Source organism: Chanodichthys erythropterus, chromosome 19 (assembly GCF_024489055.1).
Source record: "Chanodichthys erythropterus isolate Z2021 chromosome 19, ASM2448905v1, whole genome shotgun sequence".
NCBI lineage: Eukaryota > Metazoa > Chordata > Actinopteri > Cypriniformes > Xenocyprididae > Chanodichthys > Chanodichthys erythropterus.
Genome location: NC_090239.1, coordinates 6854065 through 6870737, shown reverse-complemented (window position 1 = coordinate 6870737; position 16673 = coordinate 6854065). Strand labels below are relative to the sequence as shown.

The window sequence follows — 16673 nt, the reverse complement described above, 5'->3', positions numbered from 1 at the left end:
GAAGTGTGGTTCATAACAATAACTGAACATGTTCTATAACTTTGACTTTTTGTCCTCATTTTGAACAAAATATGTATTGTGTCATATTTAGAACTTAACCATTTTTTTTTTCTGTGGAAATTTTTCATTGAAAGGTGTGCTTATGCTTTCTTTAAAATAGATGGTTACTTTTTTTTTTTTTTGTTATAAAAGGCAAAGATATTTACACATTTTTAATTGTCTTAAGTTTCCAAATTTGAGATCACTATATAGTGAACAAATGTTTGTGTGCATGTATGTGTACGCACGTGTGTGGTCCTGGTACACCCTACGTTATTGGAAAAAAGTTTCCCCACAAAGAGTTTTTTGGTCCCAATGAAAACAGCTTATAAATCACACTAAGTGATGTTTTTTGAAAATCTAAAAATGCATAAAGTTTTGGGGATTTAGGAGTAGGGGATAGAATATACAGTTTGTACAGAATAAAAATCATTGTCTATGAAACGTCCCCATAAAACATGAAAACCTAACTTGTGTGTATAAACTTTGTTCATTTTACAGATCACTTTGACGTCTTCAGGAGCAGTCTGCCACAATGAGGTTTCCAATCTCATTGTGTGTATCACTACTCCTGTTGATTAATGGTAAGAGATTTATAGCAATGCACTTCATCTTGAATTATCCTTCATTCTTTTAATCATTTACTTTGTAAACAATGTAAAACGTGTTTTGAACATTTTGACAATTTGCTGCAGTTTTAGCTTTTTTCACATTTGCATTGCAAACAAAAATGTGTATCCGTCAAACTTACTAATCCTACGAGATGTCCTCTTTGACAAAATGTTTTAGGAATGTGAAACATTCATGAGCTGCACACATCAAAGAAATTATAAAATATCCAACAAGTCCTAATACGACCATATAGGTTGTTTGTCACTTCCCTGAAATATGACCCATATGAGCATTTGCTAAATTTGCGCCCCTATATCGACAACAGGACACTTTCATTTTAATGCATTGTACCCTTTTATCTGCGTCGTAGTTCGGGTTTCACCTAGCTGAGCTGGCAGAGTGTATTCTCTCAACCAGTATTTCAACTCTGGAAAAACGTCAGTAAAACAACTTGAGTATATCTCACATTTACCTCAGGCAAGTCATTTAGTGTCCACAGCATGTTTGTTCACTAGAGAAATGAACCCTAGATGGGAGCATTTCACTAATATATACATACATTAGCTTATATATTCATTATATTTACTTAATTATTTAATATATGTTTAAATAAATTTGTCATGAAAACAAGTTATGACAGTAACTGTGTAAATGATCAATGATTGTAAATTCAAAAATGAATTATTATTGAAGTAGAAAAATAATTGAAAAACAAGTGTATAATTAAATTTAGAGGTTAATGCAAAATCTTGTGTGCATTTTTTTTATTTTAGTGTTGATTATTATATCTAAAAATAAATAGCATCTGAATTTAAAGGTGCCCTAGATTGTTTTTTTACAAGATGTAATATAAGTCCTAGGTGTCCCCTGAATGTGTCTGTGAAGTTTCAGCTCAAAATACCCCATACATTTTTTATAATTAATTTTTTTTTAACTGCCTATTTTGGGGCATCATTAACTATGCACTGATTTTTTTTCAGCACGGCCCCTTTAAGAGATGCGCTTCCTCTGCCACACAAGCTCTCAACTATATTTACATCGCAAAAACACAGTTCACACAGCTAATATAACTCTCAAATGGATCTTTACAAGATGTTCGTCATGCATGCTGCATGCATGCTTCGAATTATGTGAGTAAAGTATTTATTTAGATGGTTACGTTTGATTCGGTGTTAGTTTGAGGCTATGCTCTGTGGCTAACGGGCTAAAGCTAACATTACACACTGTTGGAGAGATTTATAAAGAATGAAGTTGTGTTTATGAATTATACAGACTGCACATGTTTAAAAATGAAAATAGCAACGGCTCTTGTCTCCGTGAATACAGTAAGAAACGATGAACTTTAACCTCATTTAACAGTATATTAGCAACATGCTAATGAAACATTTAGAAAGACAATTTAAATATCATGTTATCATGGATCATGTCAGTTCTTATTGCTCCATCTGCCATTTTTCGCTGTTGTTCTTGCTTGCTTACCTTGTCTGTGCACAGATCCAGCCGTTAATACTGCCTTTCCTTGTCTAATGCGCCGAATGGGCTGGCATTATGCAAATATTGGGGTCATACATATTAATGATCCCGACTGTTACGTAACAGTCGGTGTTATGTTGAGATCCGAGTGTTTTCCGGAAGTCTTTTAAACAAATGAGATTTACATTAAAAGGAGGAAACAATGGGGTTTGAAACTCAATGTATGTCTTTTCCATGTACTGAACTCTTGTTATTCAACTATGCCGAGGAAAATTCAAATTCTGATTCTAGGGCACCTTTAATAATTTGGGCTCTGTAACCTGTAATATTATAGTTATATTATAGGCTCCCAATAGTTTAAAGCATTAGCAGCGTTAGATTTTTTTATATATATATAATTAGGAAAATAATTGAATTTATTTGCATAGAGAGACACCATTTGTTTAATAAACCACCGTTTAATCAAAAGAAGCAACTTTATGTTTAGTTTCCTCCCCCTGCTGTACCGAACCCATATCGAACCGTGACTTCAATACCAAATACTGTACATACCGAAATGTCATTACACCGTTATGCCATTACACCCCTAATCATTAGTCTTGTGGCTCTCACTATATCCCTAAAGGGTTAAACCTGAAAGAAAGAAAAACAGAATTATGCGTGGCAGTCATTTCCTGCAAGCATGAAAGACTAGTCTTACATGTTAGACATCTTTTTTTTTTCTTTAAGACTGTTCATAAACTTTTAAAATATAGATTACATAAAAATGTAGATGTGGCCTAAATTGATACAGAAAAGACTGAATGCCCTTTGACTGAGTCATGCTAAATCTTAACATAATATGGCTGTGTTACAAACTGGCCCCAGATTGTAATGTCTGTGAGTGAACAATAAAAATGACTTTGTTTGTAAATATATTCTTCCATCAATCTAACTGAAAAAAAAATATGATTGTTCAATTTACTTAATTAAAATTGCTGAAGATTTTAATTTCATTCTGAGTTTAAAGGGTTAGTTCACACAAAAATGAAAATTCTGTCATTTATTACTTACCCTCATGCCGTTCCACACCCGTAAGACCTTCATTCATCTTCAGAACATAAATTAAAATATTTTAGATGAAATCCGATGGCTCAGTGAGGCCTCCATAGGGAGCAATGACACTTCCTCTCTCAAGATACATAAAGGTACTAAAAACATATTTAAATCGGTTCATGTGAGTACAGTGGTTCAATATTAATATTATAAAGCGACGAGAATATTTTTTGTGTGCCAAAAAAACAAAAAAAAAAGACTTATTTAGTGATGGCCGATTTCAAAACACGGCTTCAGGAAGCATCGGATCATAATTGAATCAGCAAATCGAATCATGATTCAGATCGCGCGTCAAACTGCCAACGGCTGAAATCACGTGACTTTGGCGCTCCGAACAGCAGATTCGATACTGATTCATTTATGTTCCGATGCTTCCTGAAGCATTGTTTTGAAATCGGCCATTTCTAAATAAGTCGTTATTTTGTTGTTTTTTTTTGGCGCACCAAAAATATTCTCACATGAACCGATTTAAATATGTTTTTAGTACCTTTATGTATCTTGAGAGAGGAAGTGTCATTGCTCCCTATGGAGGCCTCACTGAGCCATCGGATTTAAACTAAAATATCTTAATTTGTGTTCTGAAGATGAACGAAGGTCTTACGGGTGTGAAACGGCATGAGGGTAAGTAATAAATGACAGAATTTTAATTTTTGGGTGAACTAACCCTTTAATTCATACTTAATCCGAACACAAATGAATTATTTAACTGAATTAATAGGCAATGTTTTTTTTTTGTTTTTTTTTTTAGTTTCCAACATGCTTTGCATAGGGCAGAATCAGGGGAGTAAATGTTAAAATTAAGTGCTAAAAACAATAGCCTATATAAGCATATAATATTAAAATGTCTAACTGAGCATTCAACACAGATAAATTCTAGGGATTTACACATGTTGCTCTTTCACTAACCCTTCCCTTTATGGCAGTTGCTTTCAGCAACAGTGTTGATCCTTGTTCCAACTATGAATCCCTGGATCGTCCCTGGAGAGCCACAAATGAAAGTGGATTGTGGATTTGTGATGACTCTTTCTCCTGGAACGGCTGGTACCGTTTTTTCTACAATGGAATGGACATCCGAATGCCAGAGAGCTGTGTTAGTGGAGGCAGCTGTAACACGGACATCAGTCTGTCGCTCAACGGTTCCCATCCTCGGATAGAGGATGGAGTGGTGACCAGGGAGATCTGTGGGGCGAGTTTTTGGAACGGTTGCTGCGATGATCGATTCTCACCCATCAGAGTCAAAGCTTGCCCAGGAGATTACTTTGTCTATGAACTTGTGAAGCCGCAATATGGGTGTTCAGCATACTGCACTGGTACTGTGTTTTTCTTCAGCTTTTCATAATGTATGTGTTTTGTGAATTTTAATTTTCACTAATGCCATAATTTTTTACACTCATTTTAGATATCAGCACAGTATCCCAGACTGCTTCCACTGCAAGTCCAGCTATGATTACTGGATCCAGCCTTACCATGTGTAGGTTGCCATATACTATCAAATAATAAATTGTGCATTTTGAAATTTGACACTTTTTATTTTCTACTAAAGTTCTGCCTTAAAAAGATACAGTAGTTCACCTAAAAATGACCTAAAAATTGTCATTATTTACTCATCCTTATTTTGTTCCAAAACTGTATTCATTTCACAACTATAAAAATACTGACGCAGGGTTGGGTCCACTCTGTACTATTCATACTGTACATTTTTTCCCCACCCAGCTGATGAACTCTGACAGCTGATCAGAACACATTCAAGTATGCGCTGTGGTTATTTTCACAGTGTTATTTGCTTTAAAGTAAATAAAGAACATTTTTGTCTGTTAGTATAAACACTAATATAGTTATCATTATTATAGTGATTGTTCTTGGTGTGAATGGGCCTCAAAGTCATAAAAATCCCAAAGACTTATAAGCATATTGTGCACATGGTTTATAAATCGAGGGAACGAAATAGTAAATCATGCACAAAATTTAGCCTACTGTTTTTTTCCTGCATGTCATGTCTGGGGCTCTGTATGGAACGACATGAGGGTGAGTAATTAATGAGAGAATTTTTTTTTGGGTGAACTAACCCTTTAAGTGTTATAATCAGGTCCCCGGTGCATACCAAACCAGAAAACGTTAAAAAAGGACAACCATGTAACTTTGTTTTAGCAAGCCTTTCTCTGCAAGCATGTAAAAAACGAGCCCCCCTTGTGATGTAGGAAGAGGATCTTATTATAATTTTACCACCCCTTGAATCTGTATGTTTCCACCCACGGCGCCACCATTTCAATAAGATTCCATTTAACATTAGCTATTTCTTTAATTAACATGAACAATAGGCCTACTTCTAAAGCATTTGTTAATCTTTATTGATGTTGATTTCAACATTTACTAATGCTTTATTAAAATCAAAAGTTGTATCTGATAATATTATTTAATGGATCTGAGCTCACATGAACAAAATAAGGCCTATTGTAAATTAAATAAAATTATTGCTAATGTTACTTAATACATTAACAAACATTGCCTATTGGGACCTTATTGTAAAGTGTTACCAACTGGTCATTATATTTCCAAGAATGCTGATATGTCACTACTATCAGTAGCATTAAACCTCTTCAATTAAACTATCAGAGGCATTAAACATCCTCTTCTGTATTTCCAGACTGTACACTCTAAAAAATGCTGGGTTAAAAACAACCCAAGTTGGGTTGAAAATGGACAAACCCAGCAATTGGGTTGTTTTAACCCAGTGGTTGGGTTAAATGTTAAATGTTAGTATTTAAAAATTACTGTATTGCTTGCTTAAAATGAACCCAAAATATGCTGGAAATGAACATTTATTAATATGTTTAATAAATGAGCATTTATTAATAAGATAATGAATAATAAACAATAAACATTTATTAAATTGCTTATTAATAAATGTACACCTTTTGATTATTATTGTTGCCTCTAATTATGTGTCTGATTTTTAATTTCTCACCTATTTTGGATTCATTTTAAGCCAGTCATATAGTCATATTTAATCATTAGTTGGGTTAAAAAAAACTACCCAGCAGGTTGGGCAAACATTTAACCCAACCACTGGGTTAAAACAACCCAATTGCTGGGTTTGTCCATTTTCAACCCAACTTGGGTTGTTTTTAACCCAGCATTTTTTAGAGTGTATAGTGGATCATTGCAACATTTAAAGGAACACTCCACTTTTTTTGAAAATAGGCTCATTTTCCAACTCCCCTAGAGTTAAACAGTTGAGTTTTACCGTTTTCTAATCCATTCAGCCGATCTCCGGTTCTGGCGGTACCACTTTTAGCATAGCTTAGCATAGTTCATTGAATCTGATTAGACCGTTAGCATCGCGCTTAAAAATGACCAAAGAGTTTTGATATTTTTCCTATTTAAAACTTGACTCTTCTGTAGTTAAATCGTGTACTAAGACCGACAGAAAATGAAAAGTTGCGATTTTCTAGGCTGATATGGCTAGGAACTATACTCTCATTCAGGCGTAATAATCAAGGAACTTTGCTGCCGTTCCATGGCTGCAGCAGTGCAATGATATTACGCAGCGCCCGTGAGCCCCTGCTTGCACAGGGAACGTGCCTTGCAACCATGGAGACGTATGTGAGAGACGCTGCGTAATATCATTGCACTGCTGCAGCCATGATACGGCAGCAAAGTTCCTTGATTATTACGCCTGAATGAGAGTATAGTTCCTAGCCATATCAGCCTAGAAAATAGCAACTTTTCATTTTCTGTCGGTCTTAGTACATGATTTAACTACAGAAGAGTCAAATTTTAAATAGGAAAAATATCGAAACTCTTTGGTCATTTTTAAGCGCGATGCTAACGGTCTAATCAGATTCAATGAACTATGCTAAGCTATGCTAAAAGTGGTACCGCCAGAACCGGAGATCGGCTGAGTGGATTCGAAAACGGTAAAACTCAACTGTTTAACTCTAGGGGAGTTGGAAAATGAGCCTATTTTCAAAAAAAGTGGAGTGTTCCTTTAAGCTGATACTCATGTTAAAGTATGTGTTATCGGGCTGTGCATGACAAATATATGCTATACTGCCATGGTTTTAAAGCTATTGTTTTCCCTTTTTTGGCCTTTGAACGTCTTAAAATGCTCACCAGTGGAATCAAAATTTTCTCATCGAACCCCCCTACCAAACACTATTTTGTGATCTTGGTAATTATGAAACCCTGTGTACGGCCCTGGGACTAACTAAATGTGTGCCAGAGAGAATAGCCTATGACTGAAGACTGAAAGGATGAGGCAAAACTGAATTAAGGGAATTGAGAGATATAAACAATGTATAATTAATTGTACATTTATGTTTACCAATGAACAATATTGCAAACAGCCCCTGATGTTTTTAAAAGCTAGAAACGCCCCTGCAGCCTATACATGTGTAAGAACCTCCCACTGGTACAAAACTGTCAGGATATGAAATGACATAACTTATTTGTTTTGGTTTCATCAGCTGCCATCAACACCGATTATGACCCATGCTACAGCTACAACATTCTCGACAACTACTGGAGAAACACACTCAATTACTGGTTTATGTATGGATATATATCTGGACATGATGACACTCTAGTTGAATGGGATGGCTGGTATCGTCTCTACATTAATGGATCGAGTGCTCAGATGCCTGAGTGGTGTTTCAGTTCAATGTCATGTGGAGGTTTTAGTTCTCTGTGGCTCGATGGCTCTCATCCTCAGCTAGAAGATGGAGTTGTTACTCGTGACGTCTACGGCTCTGTTAATGGCCAGTGCAGTTCCTACAGATCTGACCCAATCCAAGTCAAAGCTTGTTCTGGAAATTACTATGTCTACAAACTAATAAAGCCAAAGCCATCGATCCCAGTGCCTGTATATTGTGCAGGTACAGTCATTTCTCCTTCATGCCTTTCATACCATGAATTATATTGTCCCCTTTCATGTGACAACTGCATTTACAGACTTCTTAATGCTAAATGGTATTAATCGTGTAGTTTTGGACTCATTTAATCCACAATACATATAATGCACTCTTTATGTTTTCACTTTAGTTACATTCAACACTCCAAATACTGATCCCTGCTACAACTACACCAGTCTGGATGAGCCTTGGAGAGCCACGGACAATTCTTACATCAGTAATATGTGCGATTATAATGTCAACTGGAATGGCTGGTACAGGCTGTTCTACAACGGTCAGAGCGTCCAGATGCCAGAGTCATGTGTTAATAGCAGCATGTGTGGCACTTCTAACCCACTGTGGCTCAACGGTCCTCACCCACAGCCAGAAGATGGAGTGGTCACCCGGCAAGTGTGCAGTTCCACAAGGAGTGACTGCTGTGGTTACAGATCTCATCCCATACAAGTCAAAGCCTGTCCAGGAAACTATTATGTGTATGAGTTTGTCAAGCCACTATTGTGTGCATCTTACTGTGCAGGTAAACATATTTTTATTATTTGCATTTTTTATATTCTGTTTGAAAAATATGGTCTTTAATGTAAAAAATGTGCCTGGTAACAGATGTCACAAGCCTTAACGTCCCATCTGCATCTACAACATCATCTACAACTGAGACTGTCAGTGTCCCAGGTAAGATATTGTACTTTATTGCAATGTATATTTGTAATTTATAACGTTTATATATAGTTTTTCCGAAAACATTGAAGGGGGAATTTTGTGTGATACTACAAATGTTATAGGGTCTAATTATTTCTATATTATTTTAGGTTTAATTTTCAAAACCATAATCTAATCTTCCCCAAACTTTGCCGGGAGTATTGTTATACTTATTATTACCTTTGTATTTTTACGTTTTATTTTTCATAATCACAAACTATTCCCCGAACATACAACAAAGAGTTGCATTATGTAATTCATCATTTTAATTATGTAAAATGAAGATCACTACTGCCACTATACGATTTGCAAAGCTGATTATGAAAATCAGATGAATGTATTAAATCCTATTTCTCTCAGAGGAGTTGACTAAAAACTAAAAACTTTTTAAAAGTTTGTCAGTGTTTTAAAGCCCTAGAATTTTGTGAGGTCATATATGTTCTTGTTAAATAATTTAGGCTACTTCAAAATAGCCTATAGCCTACCTGTATGTAAAATATATACAGTATGGTGCTGAGGTACAGTGAAATGTAAACTCTAGTTGGCTTATTTGAATAATTGAACAATGGATCTACACAAGACATGACTTGACTGTAATGTTGCATCATTTTTGCTGAAAGTTTCCTATAATTTAAATGTTAAAGAAGCATTAGTGTAAAGTTATTACCACCATCACGCAAAACCTCATTGGCTACTCAATTGTTTTGTCTTTTCTAAATGAAGAGAAGCTCTACAATGTGTAAGCTCTCTGTGTATAACTTAAAACTCATGCGGTCAGTCTGGAAAAAAGAGGTAGATTGAGGTTCCCCTTGCAGATAAACCACATGAATTTTCACATTGGATTTTGTAAATGTGAAATTTAACATGTGAAAACATGTTAAAAGCATGTGAAACATGTGGCTCACGTGTTTTGCATGTGTGGATTTGTAACGAATCACATAATGAAACACGTGTAAAATTTCCATGTGAAACCCATGGGATCACATGTAGAAAACATGTGAAATTCATGTGTTTTTTCTGTAAGGATCCATGCCACAAGTTTTTATATAGTAATTTCAATTATTTATTTATTTATTTTTTTTACTTTTATCCACAGCCCTCAATTTTGACCCCTGCTATAGCTACACTGTGCTGGACAATCCTTGGAGAGCAACGGACAATCGATATACCTTCAATTTGATGTGTGACAATTCTGTCAGCTGGGTCGGCTGGTATCGTCTCTTCATTCACGGCCAGAGCGTTCAGATGCCAGACACATGTGTTGAAAAGCTAAGCTGTGGCACTCATGCCCCACTGTGGCTAAATGGTCTACATCCACGAGTCGAGGATGGAGTGGTCACCCGAGGAGTCTGCGGTCACTGGATTAGTAACTGCTGCTTTTTCCAGTCTAATCCTATTAATGTGAAAGCTTGCCCAGGAAATTACTACGTCTATGAGTTTGTTAGCCCAAATTTCTGCTATGGGACCTACTGCGCAGGTAAGCATTTTTTTGCATTTACCCATGTAGGTTTATGTAATGTAGCCAACATTTATGATACAGTCTCTGTGTTTTTGGCATGCACTGTGGAGGTGAATACATTAACCCTTTGTACATATGTAATATTTGTATGTGTTAATTAATTAATGTTTATTTAATTGTTTTGCAGATGTTAGGAACATTAGCATCAACAATCCTACTGTCACTCCAGAGACAGCCTTGGCTGGTAATGTACTATGCCCTCTAGTGACTGTGGATATTTTGATGGGATATCATGAAAATCTGGGTCATTTAGCAGGGGTGTGTTTGTGTCTGTAGGTTAAGACTGTAGATAAAACAGTGTTTGACATTTTCAAATGCAAAGCAACTAGTTCATTTGCAGACCTGCAGATACAATTATGCACACAGTAGTGCAGTATTCTTTGATTCTTTGTTGTTTTTGTAACAGAGGCTGTCCGCATTGACCCCTGCTACAACTACACAGCCCTGGATGAACCTTGGAGAGCAACCAACAATCACGATTCATACAATTGTGATGCTTATGTCAGTTTTGTTGGCTGGTATCGTCTTTTCATTCAGGGTCAAAATGCTCAGATGCCAGAAACATGTGTTAAAGAGTTGAGCTGTGGCACTGTTGCTCCATTGTGGCTAAATGGTCAACACCCAAGAGTCGAGGATGGGGTGGTCACCCGACATGTCTGCGGCCACTGGAACAATCACTGTTGCAATTATGAATTTAATCCAATGAAAGTGAAAGCCTGCCCTGGCAATTACTATGTATATGAGTTCATCAACCCAGTGTTCTGCAATGTGGCATACTGCGCAGGTAAATGCATTTACATTCACCCTTGCATATGTAAGTGAATTTTTTAATGTCATTTTCTAATATTCATCCAAAACTTTTCAGATGTGAGGAATGATACCAACTATTTAACTGTCACACCACAGACCACCACAACTGGTAATGTTATGTTCTGTGTCCTTTGTTGACACATTTTTCTTTATTTTTTATATTAAATGTATTGTCAGATCTGTATCATGGAAAAGGAGGAACATGACTATTTGTCAAACCATTATTCTGTTATTTCAGTCAGGACCACGTAAGTCAAAAATTACAAAAGACAAAATTTAGTAAATTTTTTATTGGCATATTTTGCTGAAGTTACAATTTGGCGGCATGGCTCTGTTCTAAATTCCCCGTCCTTTCGTGAGCTCCATGAAAGCCAAGACCGGGAACAGCAGCAGCTTCTGGGGACAACCTCCCATTTTTTAACTGGGAGAGCAGCAGAAAATCCCCCCATTGAGAACAGAGCATGCATCAATGACAACAGAATGACACTGATTAAGTTATACACAAGTTTAAGGAGGAGCTGGGGAGGAGGTGGGTTGCAAGCAGGGTGCAGTGGAAGCAGCCAAGCAGGCAGAGAGACGGAAGCTGCGTTTAAGTAATGCGCCTTATTTTAGAGTTGCCAATGGAGTCCATAGAAATTGGATCAGCTGATATGGGTGGGGTTGGAATTTGCGAATCAGCTGATAACGGAGCTTGACTACGAGGGCCTGCCTGAACTAACACTGACACTTAATTTATCGATTATTTATAGAAATCTGATTATACCATTCCTTTCTGTCTGTTGTTTTTTTGTCACATCAATGGCAAATAAAATTGTCAGTTCAAAAACAGTTCTATTTAAACAATATGACACAAGCTAAACACCCTCATTTTACTGTCACTTTATATTTTGAATCTATTTTCTTAGAAGCCACAACTCCCAGTGCTGACCCATGCTCTAATTATAATGTTCTTGATGAACACTGGAGAGACTTGCTCAATTTCTCCGGCCAATATGGATATGATGACACTCTTGTTGAATGGAGTGGCTGGTATCGGCTGTATTTGAATGGTACAAGTGCTCAGATGTCTGAGTGGTGTGTGAGTTTCTCAGGATGTGGTGGTGATGTTGGACTGTATCTCAATGGTTCTCATCCACGACTTGAGGATGGGGTGGTGACCCGTGAAGTCTTGGGAAGTCCGTGGTGGGGGGGTTCCCACCAATGTGACTACTATAGATCCACCTCCATCCAAGTCAAAGCCTGTGCAGGAGATTATTACGTCTACAAACTTGTCAAACCCGATGTGTCAATTCCTCGGCCTATGTACTGTACAGGTGCTTGTGTGTTTTGTATGATTCTTCTATCTATAAAAGATTATAAAAGATTAATATTAATATACATAATCTTTGTTGTTTTACCAGTTAGAATAAAGAAGCAAAGCCATGAAACGTCAGCAGTTTTAACGTTTCAAAAATGATGTCTGTAACAACCTTTTTTTTCTTTAACAGTTGCTTTCAACAGCATCATCGATGATCCTTGTTACGACTATAAATCTCTGGATCGTCCCTGGAGAGCCACAAATGAAAGTGGATTGTGGATTTGTGATGAACACTTCTCTTGGAATGGCTGGTACAGACTTTTCTACAATGGAATGAACATCAGAATGCCAGAGAGCTGTGTTGGAGGAGGCAGCTGTAACGCAGACATCAGTCTGACGCTCAGTGGTCCTCACCCTCAGATAGAGGAAGGAGTGGTGATCAGGGAGGTCTGTGGAAACACATGGAATGGCTGCTGTGATTTCAAATCAAAACCCATCAGAGTCAAAGCTTGCCCCGGCGATTACTATGTCTATGAACGTGTCAATACAAAATACCGGTGCTCAGGATATTGTACAGGTAATATCCACACACACACACACACACACACACACACACACACACACACACACACACACACACACACACACACACACACACACACACACACACATATACACATTTATTATTATTATTATTATTATGGTGTTTTTAAATTTCATTTAAAACATTTTAGATGCCAGCACAATATCTCTGGTTCCTACTACAAGTCCGGCTACCATTCCTGGATTCAGCATTACCTTAAGTAAGTTTTTACTGTGAAAACATGCCCTGCTTAAAGGGTCATGAAACAAAAGAAAGCATATTCTTCAAGGCATTAAGTGATATGTACTACAATGACTGCCTTTGCGATTTAAATGTTTACACAGTGAAATCCCCAGAGTTAAATCAACTCTGCTCAGAGTACATATGGTCCCTCTATATAGTGTTAAAATAACACTGAAGCAGAGTTAAAGTTAATGAGATAATAAAGCAATTAATAAGGCTGTAACTGAAGTCAGTTGTAGTTCTTGTGTTTCTCTTCATTGATTCTGCTTGTTAACAGCAGGTGTTCATCACTAATGCACAATCATCACTTAATTAATCACTTAATTATCTCATTAACTATAACTCTGCTTCACTGTTATTTTAACACTATTAAGAGAGGGACCATATGTACTCTGAGCAGAGATGATTTAACTCTGGAGATTTTGCTTTGTAGGGTGTAGTGGTATGTTTTCAGTGAATAATGAATTACTTAGTTTTTACCTGTGAGAATGAAGGTCCACATTGAAGGCTATGTTGGCCAAGAACGAGGACCTGACTCTCTGTGGTCATTAAAAATCCCATGGCACATCTGGTAAAGAGTAGGGGTGTAACCCCAGTGTCCTGGCCAAAATCCCTCCATTGGCCTTTACCAATCATGGCCTCTTAATAATCCCCATCCTCTGAATTGGCTCTATCACTCTCTCACTTCTCCACCTACAGCTGGTGTGTGGTGAGCGCACTGGCACTGTTCACCGTTTGTCTAAGTGGATGCTGCACACTGGTGGTGGTTTAGGAGAGATACCCTGACACGATTATAAATTATATATTGGTTAATTATATATAAATATATTGGGGCGTTTGAGACAAAGATGTAAAACAAAGAAGCATAGATTGCTTATTCCATTCTTGTTGAAATATAACTTTTTTTTTTCTTTTGGTTCTTAACACCTGCCATAAACTCAGATTATGACCCATGCTACAGCTACAACATTCTCGACAACTACTGGAGAAACACACTCAATTACTGGTATATGTATGGATATATATCTGGACATGATGACACTCTAGTTGAATGGGATGGCTGGTATCGTCTCTTCATTAATGGATCGAGTGCTCAGATGCCTGAGTGGTGTTTCAGTTCAATGTCATGTGGAGGTTTTAGCTCTCTGTGGCTCGATGGCTCTCATCCTCAGCTAGAGGATGGAGTTGTTTCTCGTGACGTCTACGGCTCTGTTAATGGCCAGTGCAGTTCCTACAGATCTGACCCAATCCAAGTCAAAGCTTGTTCTGGAAATTACTATGTGTACAAACTAATAAAGCCAAAGCCATCGATCCCAGTGCCTGTATATTGTGCAGGTACAGTGATTCTTTTTCATAACTTAAATATCATGAATTATAGTCACCTTTCATAAATCACAATAGGCAGACATGTAAATGATAAATGGGTTTAATCATTATATCTTATATTTATTTAATCCACAATACATGTAATTCACTATTTGTATTTCCATTTTAGTTTCATTCAAAACTCCAAATACTGATCCCTGCTACAACTACACCAGTCTGGATGAGCCTTGGAGAGCCACCAACACTTCTTTCAATTACATCAATTATATGTGCGATTATAATGTCAACTGGAATGGCTGGTACAGGCTGTTCTACAACGGTCAGAGCGTCCAGATGCCAGAGTCATGTGTTAATAGCAGCATGTGTGGCACTTCTAACCCACTGTGGCTCAACGGTCCTCACCCACAGCCAGAAGATGGAGTGGTCACCCGGCAAGTGTGCAGTTCCACTTGGAGTGACTGCTGTGGTTACAGATCTCATCCCATACAAGTCAAAGCCTGTCCAGGAAACTATTATGTGTATGAGTTTGTCAAGCCACTATTGTGTGCATCTTACTGTGCAGGTAGATTTCCTGATATGGATTGGTCATTTGGAAACTATTGACATTTAATTAAAAAATATTATTTTTTACTTATAACAGATGTTACAAACCTCAACACACCGTCTGCATCTACAACAACATCTAAAACCACAGTGACAATTTCACCCACAGAATCCATTACTGAGCATGTTACAACCCCAGGTAAAGTTTTTACTAACATTTTAGAAATATTTTATGTACACCTTTTTCATTACATTTATTTTCGGGGTTTATACATATATAGCTATGCTCCAGTAATGTTTTGTTATGAAAGGAGATGCTCTAGTTTACAAATTGTTTTTGGCTATGTTTAAATTCAAATTGTCCTGGGGAGCTCAACTAGATAATGTAAGTAGAGAAAAAGTTCCACTTGTAGGTAAATTAAGGTTACATTTTATTTTGATGGTCTCCCAGCAGACAATATATAAAGTGATGGCAGATATTAAAAATACAGTCTATACTGTACTGGTAGTTGACATGTAGTTACAAAGTTACTTGTAGTTAGTAGAATGTCTAAAGTTGGCTGTTGAATTAAAGTTTAACCTTTATATTCTTAATGTTTCCACAACAGAGGCTATTCCTTTTGACCCTTGCTACAACTACACTGTGCTGGATAATCCTTGGCGATCCACTAACACTCAACATTCCTCCTCTATAATGTGTGATGCTTCTGTCAACTGGGACGGCTGGTATCGTCTCTTCATTGCTGGCCAGAGCGGTCAGATGCCAGACACATGTGTTGATCGGTTTAGGTGTAGTACTCATGCCCCACTGTGGCTGAATGGTTCACATCCACGAGTCGAGGATGGAGTGGTCACCCGAGGGGTCTGCGGTCACTGGAACAATGACTGCTGCTTTTTCCAATCTAATCCCATTAAAGTTAAAGCCTGCCCAGGAAATTACTATGTCTATGAGTTTGTTAGCCCAAATTTCTGCCATGGGGTCTACTGTGCAGGTAAACATATCTGCATTCACCTGTGTATATGTTTATATCTTAATTATCCAGTGTTCATCATGCCACAGACCATTGCAAGTTGTCCTGTACTGACCCATTTTTTGATTTAATGTATAAGCAGATCTGTATAATGCAAGTGGTTTGATTATCCCCCCCCCCCAAAAAAAAACCTAAAAAAAAAACAATGTGAAATGTGCAAACCACCATCCACACATTTAATGACCCTTAAAAAGTAACATGTCACAATGTTAAAGTTTTTAATTTTTTTCAGTAATTAGTTGTTTAAGACTGTTAAAAAGGCTTCCTTTTGTTATGATTTCCTTAATAAAGTTTACATAATGATTATGGAAACTTTATTAAGGAAATCATAACAAAAGGAAGCCTTTTTAACAGTCTTAAACAACTAATTACTGAAAAAAATTAAAAACTTTAACATTGTGACATTTAGCTTTAAATTATTTTCTACTTTCAGAAAATAAAAGACTCAGTTTTCACCAGTTTTGTGTGCTCAGACCTTAATGCCAATGTGATCACC

At 37.0% G+C, this 16673-nt stretch overlaps 1 protein-coding gene across 1 annotated transcript in view; it reads left to right on the top strand.

The window, feature by feature from the left end:
* Positions 1–16673, top strand: part of LOC137008318 (alpha-tectorin-like) — a 76166-nt gene that overhangs the window by 42835 nt on the left and 16658 nt on the right. The window contains exons 2-16 of the mRNA XM_067370286.1: positions 4143–4529; positions 4619–4690; positions 7686–8093; positions 8260–8646; positions 8730–8798; positions 9922–10302; positions 10472–10528; positions 10751–11128; positions 11210–11263; positions 12060–12467; positions 12642–13028; positions 14211–14612; positions 14773–15165; positions 15244–15345; positions 15755–16138. Of these exons, the coding sequence (XP_067226387.1) occupies positions 4143–4529; positions 4619–4690; positions 7686–8093; positions 8260–8646; positions 8730–8798; positions 9922–10302; positions 10472–10528; positions 10751–11128; positions 11210–11263; positions 12060–12467; positions 12642–13028; positions 14211–14612; positions 14773–15165; positions 15244–15345; positions 15755–16138 (4269 nt within the window). The remainder of the gene's footprint in view (positions 1–4142; positions 4530–4618; positions 4691–7685; positions 8094–8259; positions 8647–8729; positions 8799–9921; positions 10303–10471; positions 10529–10750; positions 11129–11209; positions 11264–12059; positions 12468–12641; positions 13029–14210; positions 14613–14772; positions 15166–15243; positions 15346–15754; positions 16139–16673) is intronic.